The sequence below is a fragment of the Mustela lutreola genome, chromosome 5 (genome assembly GCF_030435805.1).
Source record: "Mustela lutreola isolate mMusLut2 chromosome 5, mMusLut2.pri, whole genome shotgun sequence".
Taxonomy (NCBI): domain Eukaryota; kingdom Metazoa; phylum Chordata; class Mammalia; order Carnivora; family Mustelidae; genus Mustela; species Mustela lutreola.
The window spans coordinates 43,096,036-43,112,683 of record NC_081294.1 but is presented as its reverse complement, the minus strand read 5'-3'; the positions used below and the strand labels follow the sequence as shown (position 1 = coordinate 43,112,683).

Sequence of the window (16,648 nt, the reverse complement as noted above, 5' to 3'; positions counted from 1 at the left end):
AACTTCTGCGCTGCACTGTTAGGGGAAAACGACCTCATCAGTACAATGCTCCTTAAGAACCCAGGGTCTCCGGGCAGCTTCCCAAACTTGACTCAATCTCTTCTTTCTAGTCCCACCTATGTGGGGCCTCTTTTTGACTGCTGCAGGATGGGCCATTTCAGGCCTCAACACCCACAGCAGGGAAACATTTGTGTTTGTGAATCAAGGGGAGACATTCTTCCTGGGCACTAAAAACACCCAAGAAAGGGCAAAGGGAAATGTGTTAAAACTCAGGACAACTTACACACTCATCACTCAGAAAGCTTCCCCTATGATGTTAGAGACTTAACCCATTCCATCAATACCACCAGGGCAATTTCTTAGTATTTTGACAAAAAAAAAAAAAAAATGTGTTCAGCTTCTAGGTTTTCTTAAAAGTATACAAAGTGATAGAAAAATTGAAAGAGGATAAAAAGATTCTATGAAAGGAAAATTATCTTCCCTTTTCCTAAGCTCTTGGCCAGCAGAATCAATAATTTTCTTCAAAGAAGACTTCTGGACCTTTACTATGAAAAATATAAATGAAAATCAAATTAGGTACAACTGAGTGGCAGATTCCTCTCCTTAAGGAGAAGAATTGGGTGAAATCACAGCAATGATGGGGGAAGCTAAGCCAGGAGTAAAGGCTAAAGTTATTTATCTACACGCAAAAAAATACGGTACATCAATGTTCCAGGACAGAGAGATAATTTGTGTGTTTACTGATTTAATAAAAAAATCAATAGTATTTTTTTAAAGATTTTATTTATTTATTTGATAGGCAGAGATCACAAGTAGGCAGAGAGGCAGTCAAAGAGAGAGAGATGGAAGCAGGCTCCCTGTTGAGCAGAGAGCCCAACGCAGGGCTCGATCCCAGGACCCTGGGAACATGACCTGAGCCAAAGGCAGAGGCTTTAACCCACTGAGTCACCCAGGTGCCCCAAAATCAACAGTATTACTAATAGAAATAAAAATCACTGAATGCTCACTACATGTCAGGGACTACATGAAGCACTTCATGCGTATCTTATTTAATCCTAACAAGTACTAATCATTAAGTTCACTTTTCAGAAGCAAACAATGAAGACTCAGAGAAGTTACATCCTTATAAAGGTCACACAGCTACTCCTTGGCAGAGCCAGGACTCACCCCAACTCAGTCTGACTCTAGACCCTGCACTCCCAATTGCCATGTATTACTGCTTACTATACACACAGGGATGGCTATGCAACACAGGGGGTTTGAATGTGAAAGTTCTTAAATCACATATAATTTATTTTCTCAAAAGTTACAGCTAGGAAATTCCTGTGGAATCCCTGAACTGCTGGTCAGTAAGTTTCAGAAGATAATTTCTAATAACATTTCCTCAGCCTTCTGTCAAGCAGACCTCAAGGACACCAAGAGCAACAGGTCATCACAGTGCAACTCTTACCATCCCAATGCCCTCAAATGCAAAAATGGCTGTGCCAAAGAACAGAGGGTAGGTCTTCCAGGGTGCCACCAAGGGAAGGCGGCTGGGGTCTGGGATATTCTGAAAGAGAAAACAAAGTGAAGGTTATACACAGATTCGAGATTTGAACTCTAACATCAGAGAGGTCACACCTTTTCCTAAATCCAAGATCCTGTGAAAGGAGAAAGTCTGACATCTGAGAGATGATTTGGGGGACATTTAGCTTTTGCACTTTTTTCCCTTTAGGTTGAGAAAACCCTACCCACTTTGGGGAAAGACTATATAGCCCAGTGTACTATTAAAAATCTCAAATGCTTCAGCTCGCACAAAGTAAGTTACATTCTTTCATTAGGTAATTCAATTCCCAGAAATTTAATCTGAGTAAGAAAAAAAATTAAAGTAGAAAAAAATTAGAGCCAAGTTATTTAATAGTATATAAAAACAACCTAAATGTTCCCAAACAAGTGAAATAAGTTAGCTTACTGCACAGCAACCATATCACAGAATATTATGCACTATTTTAAAAGTAAAAATTGAGATAACTAAGAATCAAATGAAAGACTGCTTATGAAATACTAGAACATTAGCTTTTTAAATGTACATATGTACTATAATACAACTACATAAACACTCTGCACAGATAAAGTTGGAAGGAAAGGTGGAAGATTTTAAAAGGGCTCTTTTCCTTTTTTTTCTCTGCTTTCCTTCCTTCCTTCTTTCTCTTAATTCTTGTGAATGAGTTTGGACACTTGAAAAAATTTATTAACAAACACATAACAGGAGTACTGGAACATTTAAGGACAAAATAGCAAAAAATAAAAAAGCATTTAAAAATAGAGGCAAATAAAAACAGACAATTGTTAACTGCAGGTACAATGTAAAGATTCACAAGCAAAAAGGTGCACACACGGAATCCTCCCTGGTTCGCACTGAACAACAGCCCTCAGTAATGAGTAGCATCAAAGGAACAGGATTCAGCATGGGACAGAAGCTTCTGTCTTTTCAGAAAGTGGTTTTTTCAACCATGTGCACACACTGCTCATGCTAAAATAAGAATTGATTTGAAAACTGCCTTTACAACATTTTAAAATTGACTTAACTATAGAGGCATTTAGAGAAACATGGGGCATGCTCTAACAGTATAACAGAATGATATCAGTGAACAAAAGATCTAATAATAATCTCTGTAATAGGCTTCTCCTTGAAAGTTTTCAAAGCAAGTATACTATAGTCTCCCTAAAATATAAATAATTTTAAAAATCCTTTCTGCCCCCCCCCGAGCCCCTGCTAATAAAGATCTCTTTATAAGAAGTATTTCAATATCTGGAATGAAGACAGACTAAGAAACAGTTTTGCTCTACAATGAGACAAAGAGTGCAATTGCCCTGTAATTATTCCTGAATCACAGGACAACTTAAGTTCTTGGAAACACGAGCAATCTGTTGGTTAGTGGATATTCATACATCAGATCTAGCTGAGGTATCAGAGAGGGAATTTCAGAATCCATGTCTAGGGGTACTGGTGTGACTGAGGCCAGCAGAAGGAATTTACAATTCTACGTACTTAATGAATGCTACTGACTTAAAGCCCAACCCATTAAGTGAAAAAAGTTTAATGTGCGAAGAAACACATTAAAATCAGCTTGCTATCAACATATTGTTCCATCAGTTCTATGATACTATCAGTTTCAGTGATAATAGCTTTTTGAGAAAATGCTGTTAATGTGCATAAGGGTTGCAAGATACACTTCTATTTTGGAAACATTATAACTATGAAAAAACTGCATCTCAGAATTAAGGAGATGCAGTGATAAATACATTTATTGGGAGCCCCCTCTGGATGCCACCTGTCAGTCCCAGTGATGAGGATAAGTGCACAGGTGGGAGGCCTCAGTCAGCTTCCTGGGCTGATGTAAGCAAGAGCAAGAGCACCGGTCACACACATGCTCAGAACTGGGAAAAAATTCAGAAACACCGGACAGTGGGAAAAGATGCCAAGACAAGACAGCAGTAACAACAGCATCAGCACCAAAAGTGACCCAAAGGGAGCATCTTACATAACTACACACCTGCACACCTACACAGCACATCAAAAAGAAGCTGCTCAATGCACAGCCAAACTACCATCTTCCCCAGGTGCCCCCAGAGCAGAGAGCACCATGTGATCTCACACACAGCTCCTGGCTGAGCCCAGAGGCCGGCTCATAATGGATCTCAAGAAATCAGCTGAGCTGCCTCATCTGCTTGTGCCGGTTGCACGACACCCAGACAATGCTCTGAACAGACACTGCCTTCCCCTGGGACTGAGACACTGTTGGAACCCACATTCCTATCCCAGCGCTCTGCTCACAGCAACCACCATGGTCCAACGACCTGCAGTGCTTTCAAACTAAACACAGCACGTGTGTGCGTCTGTGTGAGCCGGGCTCGCTCACTTTAATGTACACTGCGGTGTGTCCCAGGCACTGACTGCGATCTCTAATTACAAAGTTAAATCATGCATTTATCTACCGTTTCTTGTTTACTTAATTTGCCAGAGGTAGAGAAGAAAACCCTCTGGAAATGGTCAGTCATGCGTTCATGGGCCCTCCTTCTATTCCCATTAAAAAAAACAGGTCATAGACAGCAGTTTATTTTGTTTTTAAAAACCAGTTCCGCAGAAGAGTCCGTTATCTGCCACCTATCTGACTTCCTAATACAGGGAAAACCAGTAAATGCACACTGAGTACAGTGTTAATCTAAATTCATTATGTCATATCCTCAGTGCAGGAAGTGCTGTTTTACAACGCACTGTTTTCCTAGAAACCGTATCAGTGAGTGATCGGGTCACTGTTAAGCAGACCGTGTGAAAATGAGTCAATATTCACCTGTCAGACTGACCGAAATTAAAAAGATTGATACATCTAGGGTTGGCTACTTATGCACTACTGAAGGAAGTCTATATGAAATTGGTAAGTAGCTTTTGGAAAAAGCAACACAGCAATATAAAAATTCAAAAGGGCACATTCTGTAGCAGTTAAACCTCTGAACAAATACCTTGGAGAAGTATTTATACATGTCTACAAAAAGGAAGGCCTAAGAATGCTCACTGTCATAATACTAAAATAACACTAAAAATTATAAATGACCCGACAGTCCAGTGACTGGGGACCAGTTCAGTAAACTATGATACATCTATTCTCTGAAATATCATGTAGCAATGAAAAAGAATGAGGTAAAACTACGTGTATTAGCATGGAAAGCTCTGTCAAGGAAACAAAAAAGGCAAGGTAGATGAATACTACATCTAATAATTTTTAAAACTAGGTTAAAAACAAAACAAGACATACTTTTGTTTTATATATTTCTTTACACACTAATATAGTGTATAGATACATCCATAAGACCTAGACAGAGACAGACCAATCACACAGAGTGAGTCCCTGAGAGAAAAAGACTCCAGGGTAGATATGTGGTTTTCAACACTTGTATCGCCTGTATTTTAATGAATATGTACTGATGAGTTCTTTTTTTTTTTTTTTTAAGATTTTACTTATTTAGGGGTGCCTGAGTGGCTCAGTGGGTTAAGCCTCTGCCTTCGGCTCAGGTCATGATCTCAGGGTCCTGGGATCGAGTCCCACATCAGGCTCTCTGCTCAGCAGGAAGCCTGTTTCCTTCTCTCTCTCTCTCTCTGCCTGTCTCTCTGCCTACTTGTGATCTCTGTCTGTCAAATAAATAAATAAAATCTTTATTAGAAAAGTCGATTTTTGCTTTCACCTTAGTATTTTTCTATTTTCCCATTATACAATGATTCATGTATTAACTACCCATTTGGAAAAAAGTCTAAGCCAGTGATCTTAATGGGGATGATTTTGCACACACACACACACACGTACCACTGTCCCCACCCCCCAGCACATTTTTCAGTGTCTGGGGACATTTTTGTTTGTCATAAGTTGGGGCACAGCGGCTACTGGCACCTAGTAGGTAGAAACCAGGAATGCTGCTAAACACCCCGTGTTGCACAGCAGAGCCCCCTCTGTGACAAAAAATTATCTCACCCAAAATGTCGCTAGTGCCAAAGTTGAGAATCCCTAATGTAAATATACCATACATAAGTAACATATCCTTATTTATGTTCCATTTACTTGTTTTGTTTGCTTCTTTGATAATATAATAGGCAGAGGGAGAGCCTTGGGTCTCTTACCTGGACAATGAACTGGTAGAGCATAACCAGGCTAACCAGCATGGTGATGTTGGCCAACAGAGAGAAGATGGACAGGGCTCGGAGGTTCCTGACAAAAACCAGCAGCACCAAGAAGGGCAAGAAGGTGAGCATGTAGAGTCGCGAGTCCATGGTGGGCGTCAGAATTACTGTCTCATTGTTATGGCAGTTGTTGGTGGTCCCATTGGCTGCTTCTATCACCTAAATTGAGGGAGAGAAATGCATCAGAAAAGGCCTCTCAAATGGCAAAGGCCAGTGGACCTCCCACCCAAAGGGGCTCCTAATTGAAGGTTCCGTATGTGAACAAGGCCCTACAGAACCATCTTCTAAGATCTTCACAGTTGTCATCAGCAATCCAACTGTCTCAGCTGGTCTGATCATATCTTACCTAAAGACAGGAGGACAGACAAGGTATCCTGAAGTTACTCAGTGCCCTAGGTCTTTAAGTGAAATTAAACAAAAGACACTATTCCATGTAAAATGTTAAAATCTTAATTCTTTTGTTGACCAAAACTGGCTTACGATGAATCCTAAACTAAAACGCCACTCATCTCTTGTCACTTTTTTTTTTTTTTTTTTTAAATCAGAGCCCTACCTGTTTAAAGTTGTCAGCCAGAAAGACAAAGTAGACACAGCAGAATCCCAGCTGCGTGACAATCAGGAAGAAGTCCACAATGTGCCTGCAGATGGGGAAGGGAAGAATACAAAGATCAGGAGGATTAAAAGAAAGATCCCCAGAGAGATAGGTGTTTGAACACTGCTTTTTCCCAGGTCGTCACAGACACTTCCCACCAGGTGAGAAGGATGAGTGCGCCCTGATAAAAGGAGAAATTGTGCTAGCTGCCACCAGTCTGGAGCTGTGCAGGAAGGTGAAGAAGGTCCTATCTGTGTGGTGACTGAGGTCCCTTTCCTGTGTGTTGTATAGAATGCTGCATGAGGCCAGGCAATCCCGAGATCAGAATGGCCAGAGTAGAGCACTACACCAGGACCACAGACCAGTCACTTGACTTCTCTCTCCCCACGGCAGGCCTATGTCACTTCACACCGTTTGTTCTAAAGCTACAGGAGCCCTCAGCATAAAGCCTAGGAAGTAGACCCCTTCGTGATCTCTTTTTATAACTTGGATCCAAGAACCAACCTAATGTCACATAAGTACACAGGAAGAGATGTACCAGAACAGACCACTGGTGGAAGCACTGTTACAACAACAGGTGGTGACAACCTGAAGGGTCATCAAAAGGAAAATGATTAAATGACAGACCCTTCTTAAATGGAGTAGTACACAGCAGGGAAAAAGAATACATTAAACCTATATGTGCTGATACAGATATGTCTAGGGCCTTTAATAGAAAAAAATTTCCAAACAGTATGCAAAAAATTGTGTAAAAAGACATTAAGAACATGTGTATGTTTGTATACATACAGAAAATTCCAGAAGTATACCCATTTAACTATGACCAGCCTATACTTTCATTTTTCACTTTATGAATGCCTATCTTGCTCAAAAAAATTTTGTTTACCATGAACACAAATTAACTTCATTAAAGAAAGGAAGTAAGGGAATAAGGGAGGAAGGAAGAATGAGGGGGAAAGAGAGGTGAGAGTTGGGAAGAAAGAGAGAAAAACAGAGGGGAAGATAAGAGAAAAGAGAAAAATGATGGAAAGGAGGGAGGGAGGGAAGAAACAATCAGTCAACAACCAACCAGCCAACCAATGGTGGCCACTTGGCCCTATGGCTTCTCCCAGTCCCAGGGAATGATCCTGCTAAAAGAATTGCAAAGTAAATCTGCATCACAGGTTTATAGTGTGAACTATAAAAGCCTCCCAATGACCGCAAGAAGGAGTTTTCCTGGAGAACAGAGCTTTCATGTAGTTCAATTTAAAAAGAATAGAGGGGTACCTGGTGGCTCAGTCGGTTAGCATCTGACTCTTGATTTCGGCTCAGGTCATGATTTAGGGTTGTAAGATGGAGCCCTGCAATGGGCTCTGTGCTCAGCAGGGAGTCTCCTTGAGATCCTTTCCCTCTGCCCACCCTCATGCACACAAGTGCACTCTCGTTCTACCTCTCTCTCAAATAAATAAATACATTTTAAAAGAAAAGAATTTGGCCCCTGATGATATCCAATTCTCTATCTATACACATATCATTTCTTCAAACAGGAAACAAAAATTAGAATATTTCCCTCTAGGCATATGAAAAGTTGCCATAAGGAGAAATTTCCAACCCACCCCCACCTCTTCTTGAAATATGTCTTTCTTCAATAAATTATTGGTTCTACCTCAGCTCATCTCTTCCCTGAAGCCTGCCTTCTTCTGTCCAGTGTCCTGTCCTTAAAGCACCCATCCTGTGTACTTCTCATCTGGGACAGGCAACAGTCCTTTAAATCTCCTCCCTGTCTGAGCCCCTAGGATACACTTCGAGCTCATGATACTCCCTCCACTGCTCTAGACTATTCCTGATCTCTTGTCCTCAAGCTTCCCACATATCCTTCTCCTTACAGAGACTACAAGACCCTAGAGGGCCAGGACCACATAATTTGCCCAATATCTAGAATTGTTCTGCAACACTTATAAGACAGTGCTTAAATATCTTTACTGAACAAATGAGTAAATTATAAAATAATCACTGGACATGGACTGCCAAGCTGGAATGGCCAGTTTACCAATGAGGAAACTGAGATCAGAGAAGATAGGGGTCACAAAGCCAAGGTCACCAGATGACTGCTGGCAGATCTGAGCTAGAAGCTAAACCCATAGGCCCAATACTCTTTCCACTGCTCACACTATCTGCCACATCTCACTTCCCTGTCTGAAGGCCTCCGCTCTGAGAGTTCACAGCAGCAACAAAAGAGAAAACTGGTTACCTCCCCCAGTGTGCATGGTTCCGGAGCCAGGAGCTGGGGCTGGATTCCAGTCCGTACATCACTGTATCCCCATAGTCCACAAAAGGCTTGTTCAGTCTGGGGTTGGGGAGAGAAAGGGCAGAATGTGTAGGTTTGACAATAAGCGACAGAAAAAAGGTAGATCATCGAGACCTGGGCCAGTACCCCACGTGTCACCCTGGAGAACCAATGAGTCCTATATCTAATGCTTTCAAGGACCAGAAAATGTGAAGTCAACAGACCAGTTAGTATCTTATCATTAACGACCATCTGGTAGAATCATTTCAGTGAGGTAAATATTACACAGTGCATGGAAGGAGAATGTGGTCTCTGTCCACTGGACATAAGTAAATATGACAGATGACAACAAACTGAAAAAGAACATAGAAATAACCAGGGAATGGGAATGCTGCCATAACTAGCAGCCACCTTCGGCTAGCACAAAATAATTTAGAGTGGTCTGGATTAGTCCTCTCTTTCAGTGATGGTAACAGAACCCAAAAGGGCAACTGGGCAGCTCAGGGGGGTCTCACCTGCGGCAGAAATGGTGAGCACATTTCACCAGGATACCCATGCAGTGCACAGCTACGAGGCCTATCACCAGCAGGCTGAGGGGACCCATCTGGAGACCAGTGTTGCGGACAAGAAAGAGAGAGACAAGCAGGTAGAATTAGGAGTGAGCCCAGGGGAGGCTGGATTTGGAATGATCAAAACACTACTAAGGTACCCTACAGTGACAGAACTTCTGGCACCACATTAGAGAGAGAAATGTGATCATGGAGATTAGCTTGGTGAGAAGGGCACCATCGGAACCTTAGCCTGCCTGTGAAAGAGCTAACCTCATGGAGAAGAATGGCACAAGATAAGGCTGTTCCAAGACAGCTATAAATCAGCCAAACAGAAGGCTCCTGTGGTCTGGGGAGAAGAGGTGAGGGATGGAGGGAAGAGGCAATTTCTCATTAGAGAAATGCTTCCACATCTCTGAGCTATCTCTAGCTCTAAGAAAAACCAAATGGCTTTAGATTATAGTCTATAGGGGATGAATCATAAAAGAAAAAGTAAAATTCTCAGAGTTAGCCTCCTGGGGTGGGGTGTGGAAGGAATACGTAGAAAACTAATGAACTTCTATTACTAATTCATTAGTTAATATTATTGATAGAAACTCTCTGAGACATTTTAAGTACATCCTCCTCACCACAGAGTAAGCTCCATGAGGGTGAGAACCTTTCTCTTTTTTATTCACCAATAATATTCAGAGCCTAGAACAACATCTAACACACAGAAGCATATTCAATAAATATGTTTAAGTGAATGAACACCTGAATTTTGCTCTCTTCAGCTGAATTAAAAAGGTTTCCATTTTAAAATGTTTTAAATGAAAGATTTAAAAAAACACACACTATCTCCTAAAATTTGTCACGATACTTCCCTTCGCCAATGCAGACCCTTACCAAGATGCCAGCATTTTTTACGGCCAGAGGCAGTCCCAGGAGTCCTGTGCCAATGTTGCCTTTTAACAGGTGGATCAAAGTCTGGAACCATCTTAAGTGGGAAGAAAGTAGATGAGGGCATGTTAATATTAATGATAGCTAACACTTATTAATCATGTAGCACGTGCTAAGTGCTTTCATGCATTTTCTCATTCAATTTCCACAACAACCCTATGAGATCTGTATTAACTTTATTTTATGGATGAGGAAGATACTTGCTCAAGGCCACACACCTAGTGAAGAGTTTAGCCAGGATTCAAACTCAGGCAGTCTGACCCCCGAGTCCTCTCCTGGCCTCTGTGCTGTATAAGCTCTGTTCCCTGTGGCATCTCCAAGAACCCCAGCTCTCTTGGAGATTAGACCAGGGGGACACCAGAGCTCTCTGTAGGCACCGTATCCTTTCCTAGCAGCCCTGGCCTACATTTCACCAGAGCTGTCCATTGTAAAGACTCCGATTCAACATTGCAACCGAGGATGACAAGCATAAGTGTGAAGGACAGACACTGATGTGAGAGAAGGATGAGGGAAATAAAAAATAGGAGCCCAGAACCCATCACAGAAAATGTTATGCAAAGTAAACAGATCAAAAGGAATATGATACCATAACTGGCCAGTCCCTGGTGTACTTTGTATTTAAAAAAAGCCAAAGGCCACAGTCCTAGGACTGGAGAAGCCTTCTTCAAATGCCACCTCACTTATCCTTCTGCCTTGAGGACAGATTTTCCCCTCACCTGTTATACAGACTGTCTACCTCAAGCTGTAATTATAAAGCCTCTCATTTATCCTCATTAATTTTTTCACTCAGCAAATACTACTTGTTATATGTAAAACACCATGTTAATATAGTGGTAGAAGTAAGTAAGAATCAGATATGGACCTTGGTCTCTAGAAATCAATAATGTCCCAATGAAAATAGGGCAGATACATTAATAACCACCCAGACGGAAAGTTATCTTCTTAAGAAGTGTCCAGGAACAGTGCTCACGGAGGGGGAGGCAGTTGAGGGTTCACAGAGGGGAGACCTGAGCCGAGCCCAGCAGGACAGGCAGAGCTTGCCAGTGTGCCCATAAAAAAGAAAGGTCTGGGAATACAAGCCCAGAGAGAGACTCAGGGCACCAATGCAAAGGAGTATGTTGTTTTGTGGCCACCTGGGTGAGGTGATGTGAGTAATCTGTAGAGAATGGGAACTCCTCAAAGGACTGACCCCAGAGAAGTGCCCCCCTGTGCTGGACTTTCTATCCTGATGCTTCCAGGATAAAAAACAGGTCAATACACCATTACTTTGCCCTCAATCACAGATTCACTCAAGATTTGGTCGCTGGCACTGTCTGGAAATTTTTTTGCACAAACACCCTAAATCCCTCCTAAATGATGTTTCCATGTATTTCTTCACATCTGCAATTCAGTAGAAACTGAAAGCAAATAACATGTGTTAACTCATAAAGACCATAATAAATATGACCTATCTATATTCTCTGAAATGGAATCTTACTTTCAGTAACCTTTCTCCTACCTCCAGGAAGAAAACTTCTTGACCTTCCTACTGTCCCAAAGTTTTTCAAAGATCAAGAAAATGCCTTTGAATCTAAATGAGAACAGGCTGAGCGCTCTCCTGGACTCTCCTGAGGAAACAGCTTAAGGACAGCAAGGGGAGAAGGGTGAGGTGACTCCTTCATTATCAGCAGCCAGTGACCAAGAGATTACAGGCAGAATGATGAGCCACACAAATGTCTATCTTAGCAAATGTTTAATCCACTCCAGGCAAAGGTAAGCATTGTAGCAAAATTCACCTGCTTACCAGAGGCCTCCCTAAAATGTCTCTGAGCCGGGTTTTGTAGGGGATCAGGTCCCCTTTTAGTCCTGGCTCTGACAGTTAACTCCATATGACAATTCCCTTCCCTCGGCTGGAACTTTGTCTAAGTTGTAGAGTGAGGGGGAATGGATAGGACAGCATACTTGCCAATGTTTCTTCAGCTCAAAAACACCAGGATTCTAGGCAACTGGCCAACATTATTCTTTTCCATCAGTGGCCCCAAGCTTGGATCATCCCAAACCACAGAGTATCACAAAATTAACTCCATGGACTGCAAAGTCTTAACTACGGGGGATATAGGGAGTGAACCATGAAAATCTCTATAGTTCTCTTTAAGTTCTAAATCAGTAGTTTTTACACATTTTTTTCCTCACGAACCCTTTATACACTTCTAAATTATTGAGGATATCAAACAGCTTTTCCTTTTATGAATTATGTCTGGTGATATAAACTACAAGTAAAAGTTGAGAAATCAAAAACTTATTAATTAATTAAAATTTTAAAAACCACATAAATATAAATAACAGATTTTTCTAAACTGTTATCATTTTTTTTTGGAAGATTTTTATCCATTTATTTGTAAGAGTGAGAGAGAGCAAGCAAAAGAGCACAAGGTAGGTAGGGGCAGAGTCAGAGGGAGAGGAAGAAGCAGGCTCAAGGCTGAGCAGGCAGTCCGATGCAAGGCTTGATTCCAGGACCCTGCGATCACAAACCAAGCCAAAGGCAGACACTTAACTGACTGAGCCACCCAGGGACCCCTTAAACCGTTATTATTTTTCAGAATAACAAATTTTTAATGAAAAGTAATTCTATTTTCCAAAATAAAAAATGGCACTAGTTTACTTTTTCTGCAAACCTCTTTAATGTCTTGCTTGACAGTTGGATTATCTACTTCTCCATTCAAGCTGTTGTGATATGTTGTTTTGATTGAAGTACATAAAGAAAATCTGTCCTCATACAGACATGCAGTTGGAATGTGCTTTAATAGTCTCTTTAGACAATTATGGTAATTTTCCTTTGATACTACCCCCAAATTCGACACATGGTTATTTCTTAGGAAGTTAGTTATAATGAGGAGTCTGAACTTTTTGATATCCTATCACATTAAAACCTACTAGTGAGTGAAATAAGTCAGTAAGAGAGAGTCAATTATCATACGGTTTCACGTACTTGTGGAGCATAAGGAATAACACGGAGGATACTGGGAGAAGGAGAGAAGGGAGTTGGGGGAAATCAGAGGGGGAGATGAACCACAAGAAACTGTGGACTCTGAGAAACAAACTGAGGGTTTTGGAGGGGAGGGGGTTGGGGGGTTGGGTGAGCCTGGTGGTGGGTATTAAGGAGGGCACGTATTGCATGGAGCACTGGGTGTGATGCATAAACAATGGATCTTGGAACACTGAAAAAATAAAATAAAGTTAAAAAAAAAACCACTACTGGTGATCTTGCCCTTCAAATGGATCTTAAAGTCATGCACAATTTTCTAGTATCACTGGCCATTTGGAAGATATCAATCTTTCAAATGCTGGCACATTTCATTATACAATATCTGAAAAAATCACATTTATTAATATCACCGATCTTATCAGAAGTCTCTAAGTAGAGGGAAGCTGTCAAGTTCAGTGTTGGATATTTGTTGTTCTTTTTTTCTAGTTTTGCTTGAAAGCTCAAATTTTATTGTGGGCAACAAATACCACTGGTTATTTTTTTGAGGTGATGGTCTAATTCCTTTCATTTTCAAGAAATGAAGTATTCAGTACTGTCAAATACTCAGGTCTGAATAACCAACAGTTCATTAGTTCTTCCTAGCAAAAACAGTGTTCTATGAAAGAAAAGAAACAAAACAAAAAGCAGCTAGTTCAGTTTACAATTCCAATAATCACTCAAGGTTTTGTCGTTGAGACTAGCATCATATTTGGTACACAGTAAAAGTATTTCATGTCTACTTCCTATTTGGCCAGGCCGATTATTTAAAACCCTGTACTGAAGGGTTAAATAATAAAATGAGTAATTTGACCACTTCATCAAGGACCTGCGTAAGTGACAATGGCTTATTCTTTGTATGTGTGTGGCAGCAAGAAAATACAATGACTAGCATAAGTTGGTGGCACGGTCCTGGTTTATGCTAATGTATCAGCAATTTTACCCACCACTGCTGCTGAACCATCCATGTAAATGTCAACACAGTGAAAAGATAAATAACATCTTAGTGTTATTGTGAAAACAGTTTCAATTTCACAGACTTCTTGAAATGGGCCCCCAAAGGGTCTGTAGACCGCACTTTGCAAATGGCTGCCGTAGATAATCTAGAGGAAGCAGTTTTGGTCAACTGGTTTCTCAGCCTGCCAGCCTGGGGAAAAAGAACCAAAGCTCAACAGCTGCTATAATGTGACTGATATGGCAACAAGAAGAACTTCCCAATAGAATAAAATGAGGCTGTTGTCAAAACAGTCGAAAGCTTGACAACATCAAGTGTTAGGAAATAACCTCACAAACACACAGGTATGGAAGTGTCTGGGCTTCCTATCTGCACCCCTGGTTAGGGATTTCCACTGAACCTCTAACCTTTAGAAGAGCCAGTTAGATGCATGCATGTACTTTATTCCTTGTATTTTGTTCCTTGTACTTTGTTCTGCGTTCTCTGCTCCTTGGCAAACTAGATAACAGGGTGGGGCAAGGCATAGGAGACAAGGAATCCAGCTCAAAAACTTGTCTCTAACACTCTGCCATATCAGAGATTTGCAAGAGCTAACACGTCACCTGAATCAGCTTACACCTTAAGCATACCTGGCACATTTCCTACACATAAACGCTTACGTGGATCTGGGCCCCAGGCAAGCACTCAGCCAACTCTCCATGTCCAAGGGAGTACTTTCCCTAGGTCACTTGTGATACCTAACATCATTTACAGATGGGCTTTCCTTTCCATATATCACAGTATCAGGGCAGGATGGGCCCTCACAACAAATCATATCCTGGAAAACATGCCAATACAAGCCCAAGGAAGGTATCTCCTGATTTTCTCAATTTCTAACAAGCAAGGAGAAATAATTTTAGGTTGACCATTAGTCATAACCCAATGTGAAAAAAAGGTAATCAGGATAGTTAACAGGCACACATTACTTTCAATACACACAAAACCTGTGAACTACCATCCTGAAGTTGCTAGTGGTTGGTTTTGAACTTTAGAGAGGTCCCTTTAAAAATGAAAATCTAGAAACCATATGGCAAGCATTGCACAGACAAGCTGATGGGTGAGAACAAGAAGGAGCAAAAACTGGAAGGAAAACTATAGAGAGAGAAGCTCGGAAGAAGCATTTCACAATGAGTGTGACTTTTGAAGGGAAGCTCTCACATGCCACTGGCTGCATCTGGAGCTCCTCCTGCTTGGAGGAAGCCAACTGAGTGGACAGGTTAGGAAAACAGGGGAAAGATGGTCCTCACTGCTTCCAGTTGTCTTCTATGCAACCTTTCCCATCAGCCAACACTGCAAGCAAATGGGGGAATCCACAAATGCATGCCACATGAGAAATAGGCTATAGAGACTGTATCTTTAGGAGCAGAAATCAGCTAGTGCTTATGTGGACAGACCACATCCTGTCATTCTATCCCTGTTTACAAGAGAAAATGTCCTTCTCCAAGAGACACTGTAGCCAGAGGGAGCTTCCCCAGTAATGACCTCCAAGAGAATCTTTGATAGTTGGCTTGGGCAGTCACGCCAGACAGCGTTTTAAGTCTAGTACATAAAGGATTCCCTTGATAAGTCACATCCATCCCACAAAGGAACACAGAAAGGGTAATAGCTAAGCTTGAGGAATAAACAGAAGAGCCAAAAAAAGGTAGAATGTTGGGCTCTAGAGAAAATATCAGGGGTCTGTTGATTCAGGATTGAGTTAGAGAACTCAGTGGGGTAGAAAACCCTCCTCTGAATCTTCTAATTCAAGTGGGTGAATAGCAGTCAGCACAGCTTCACAGTGGGGTCCTTAATTTTCTCTTACATTTGGGGAAACTAAGGCCCAGAGAGGGCCAAACTCCACCCAGATGAGTCATAGATGGAATTCAGTTTCTAGAGATAAGAAAGATTCGCCAGAGCTAACATGCCTAAACAATGCTAGGCAGACCTCTTTTTCTCAACCCCTTGATTTTTTTTTTTTTTTAAGAGATAGGGAGGAAAGAGAGAGAGTGGTGAGGGGAGAGGGAGAGGAAAAGAGAGAATCATAAGCAGGCTCCACGACCAGTGTGGAGCCCAACGTGAGACTCGATCTCACAACACTGAGATCCTGACCTGGAACCAAAATCAAGAGCTCGAGGCTTAATTGACTGAGCCACCCAGGCACTCTTCAACCTCAAAGTTTTTAAGGGCAGGAGAAATTATTCCTTCCTCCCTCCTATCATTTCTTCAGTCAAATGAACTGACTGACTGGTGATGGGGCAGAAGTTTGGGCGAGACTCTGCAAATGAAGCTTCCAATTGAGCCTAGAGTATTTGAGGTTCTAGCACAGATGACCCATGGTTCTGAATTAAGAGAATGGTCTCTCTAGAAGTTTCTCTTAAGTTCAGCACCAGCCTTCTGGGACCAACACAGCTGAAAGGAGCAAAGAATGTAAAACAGATGCAGATGGAAAGACTGGTGAGCAAGGAACTCAAATCTTAGAGCTGTTACTCACCCAATCTCTTTATATCTTCCTTCCTGTAAAATGGGGAATTGATAAAATGGGGGAGCAAGAATACCTCTAAGGGAGACTATGTTACCAACACAGAATGTAAAAACATGAATCACACCCAGGACAGA

At 41.5% G+C, this 16,648-nt stretch overlaps 1 protein-coding gene across 2 annotated transcripts in view; it reads right to left on the bottom strand.

Moving 5' to 3' along the window:
• The window catches only part of SLC36A1 (solute carrier family 36 member 1), a 46,253-nt gene that overhangs the window by 18,628 nt on the left and 10,977 nt on the right, over window positions 1-16,648 (bottom strand). For both annotated transcript variants that reach the window (XM_059174082.1, XM_059174083.1), the window contains 6 exons: window positions 10,005-10,095; window positions 9,087-9,175; window positions 8,536-8,631; window positions 6,267-6,351; window positions 5,654-5,872; window positions 1,451-1,549 (listed from right to left, as the gene is read on the bottom strand). In XM_059174082.1, coding sequence (XP_059030065.1) covers window positions 1,451-1,549; window positions 5,654-5,872; window positions 6,267-6,351; window positions 8,536-8,631; window positions 9,087-9,175; window positions 10,005-10,095 — 679 coding nt within the window. The remainder of the gene's footprint in view (window positions 1-1,450; window positions 1,550-5,653; window positions 5,873-6,266; window positions 6,352-8,535; window positions 8,632-9,086; window positions 9,176-10,004; window positions 10,096-16,648) is intronic.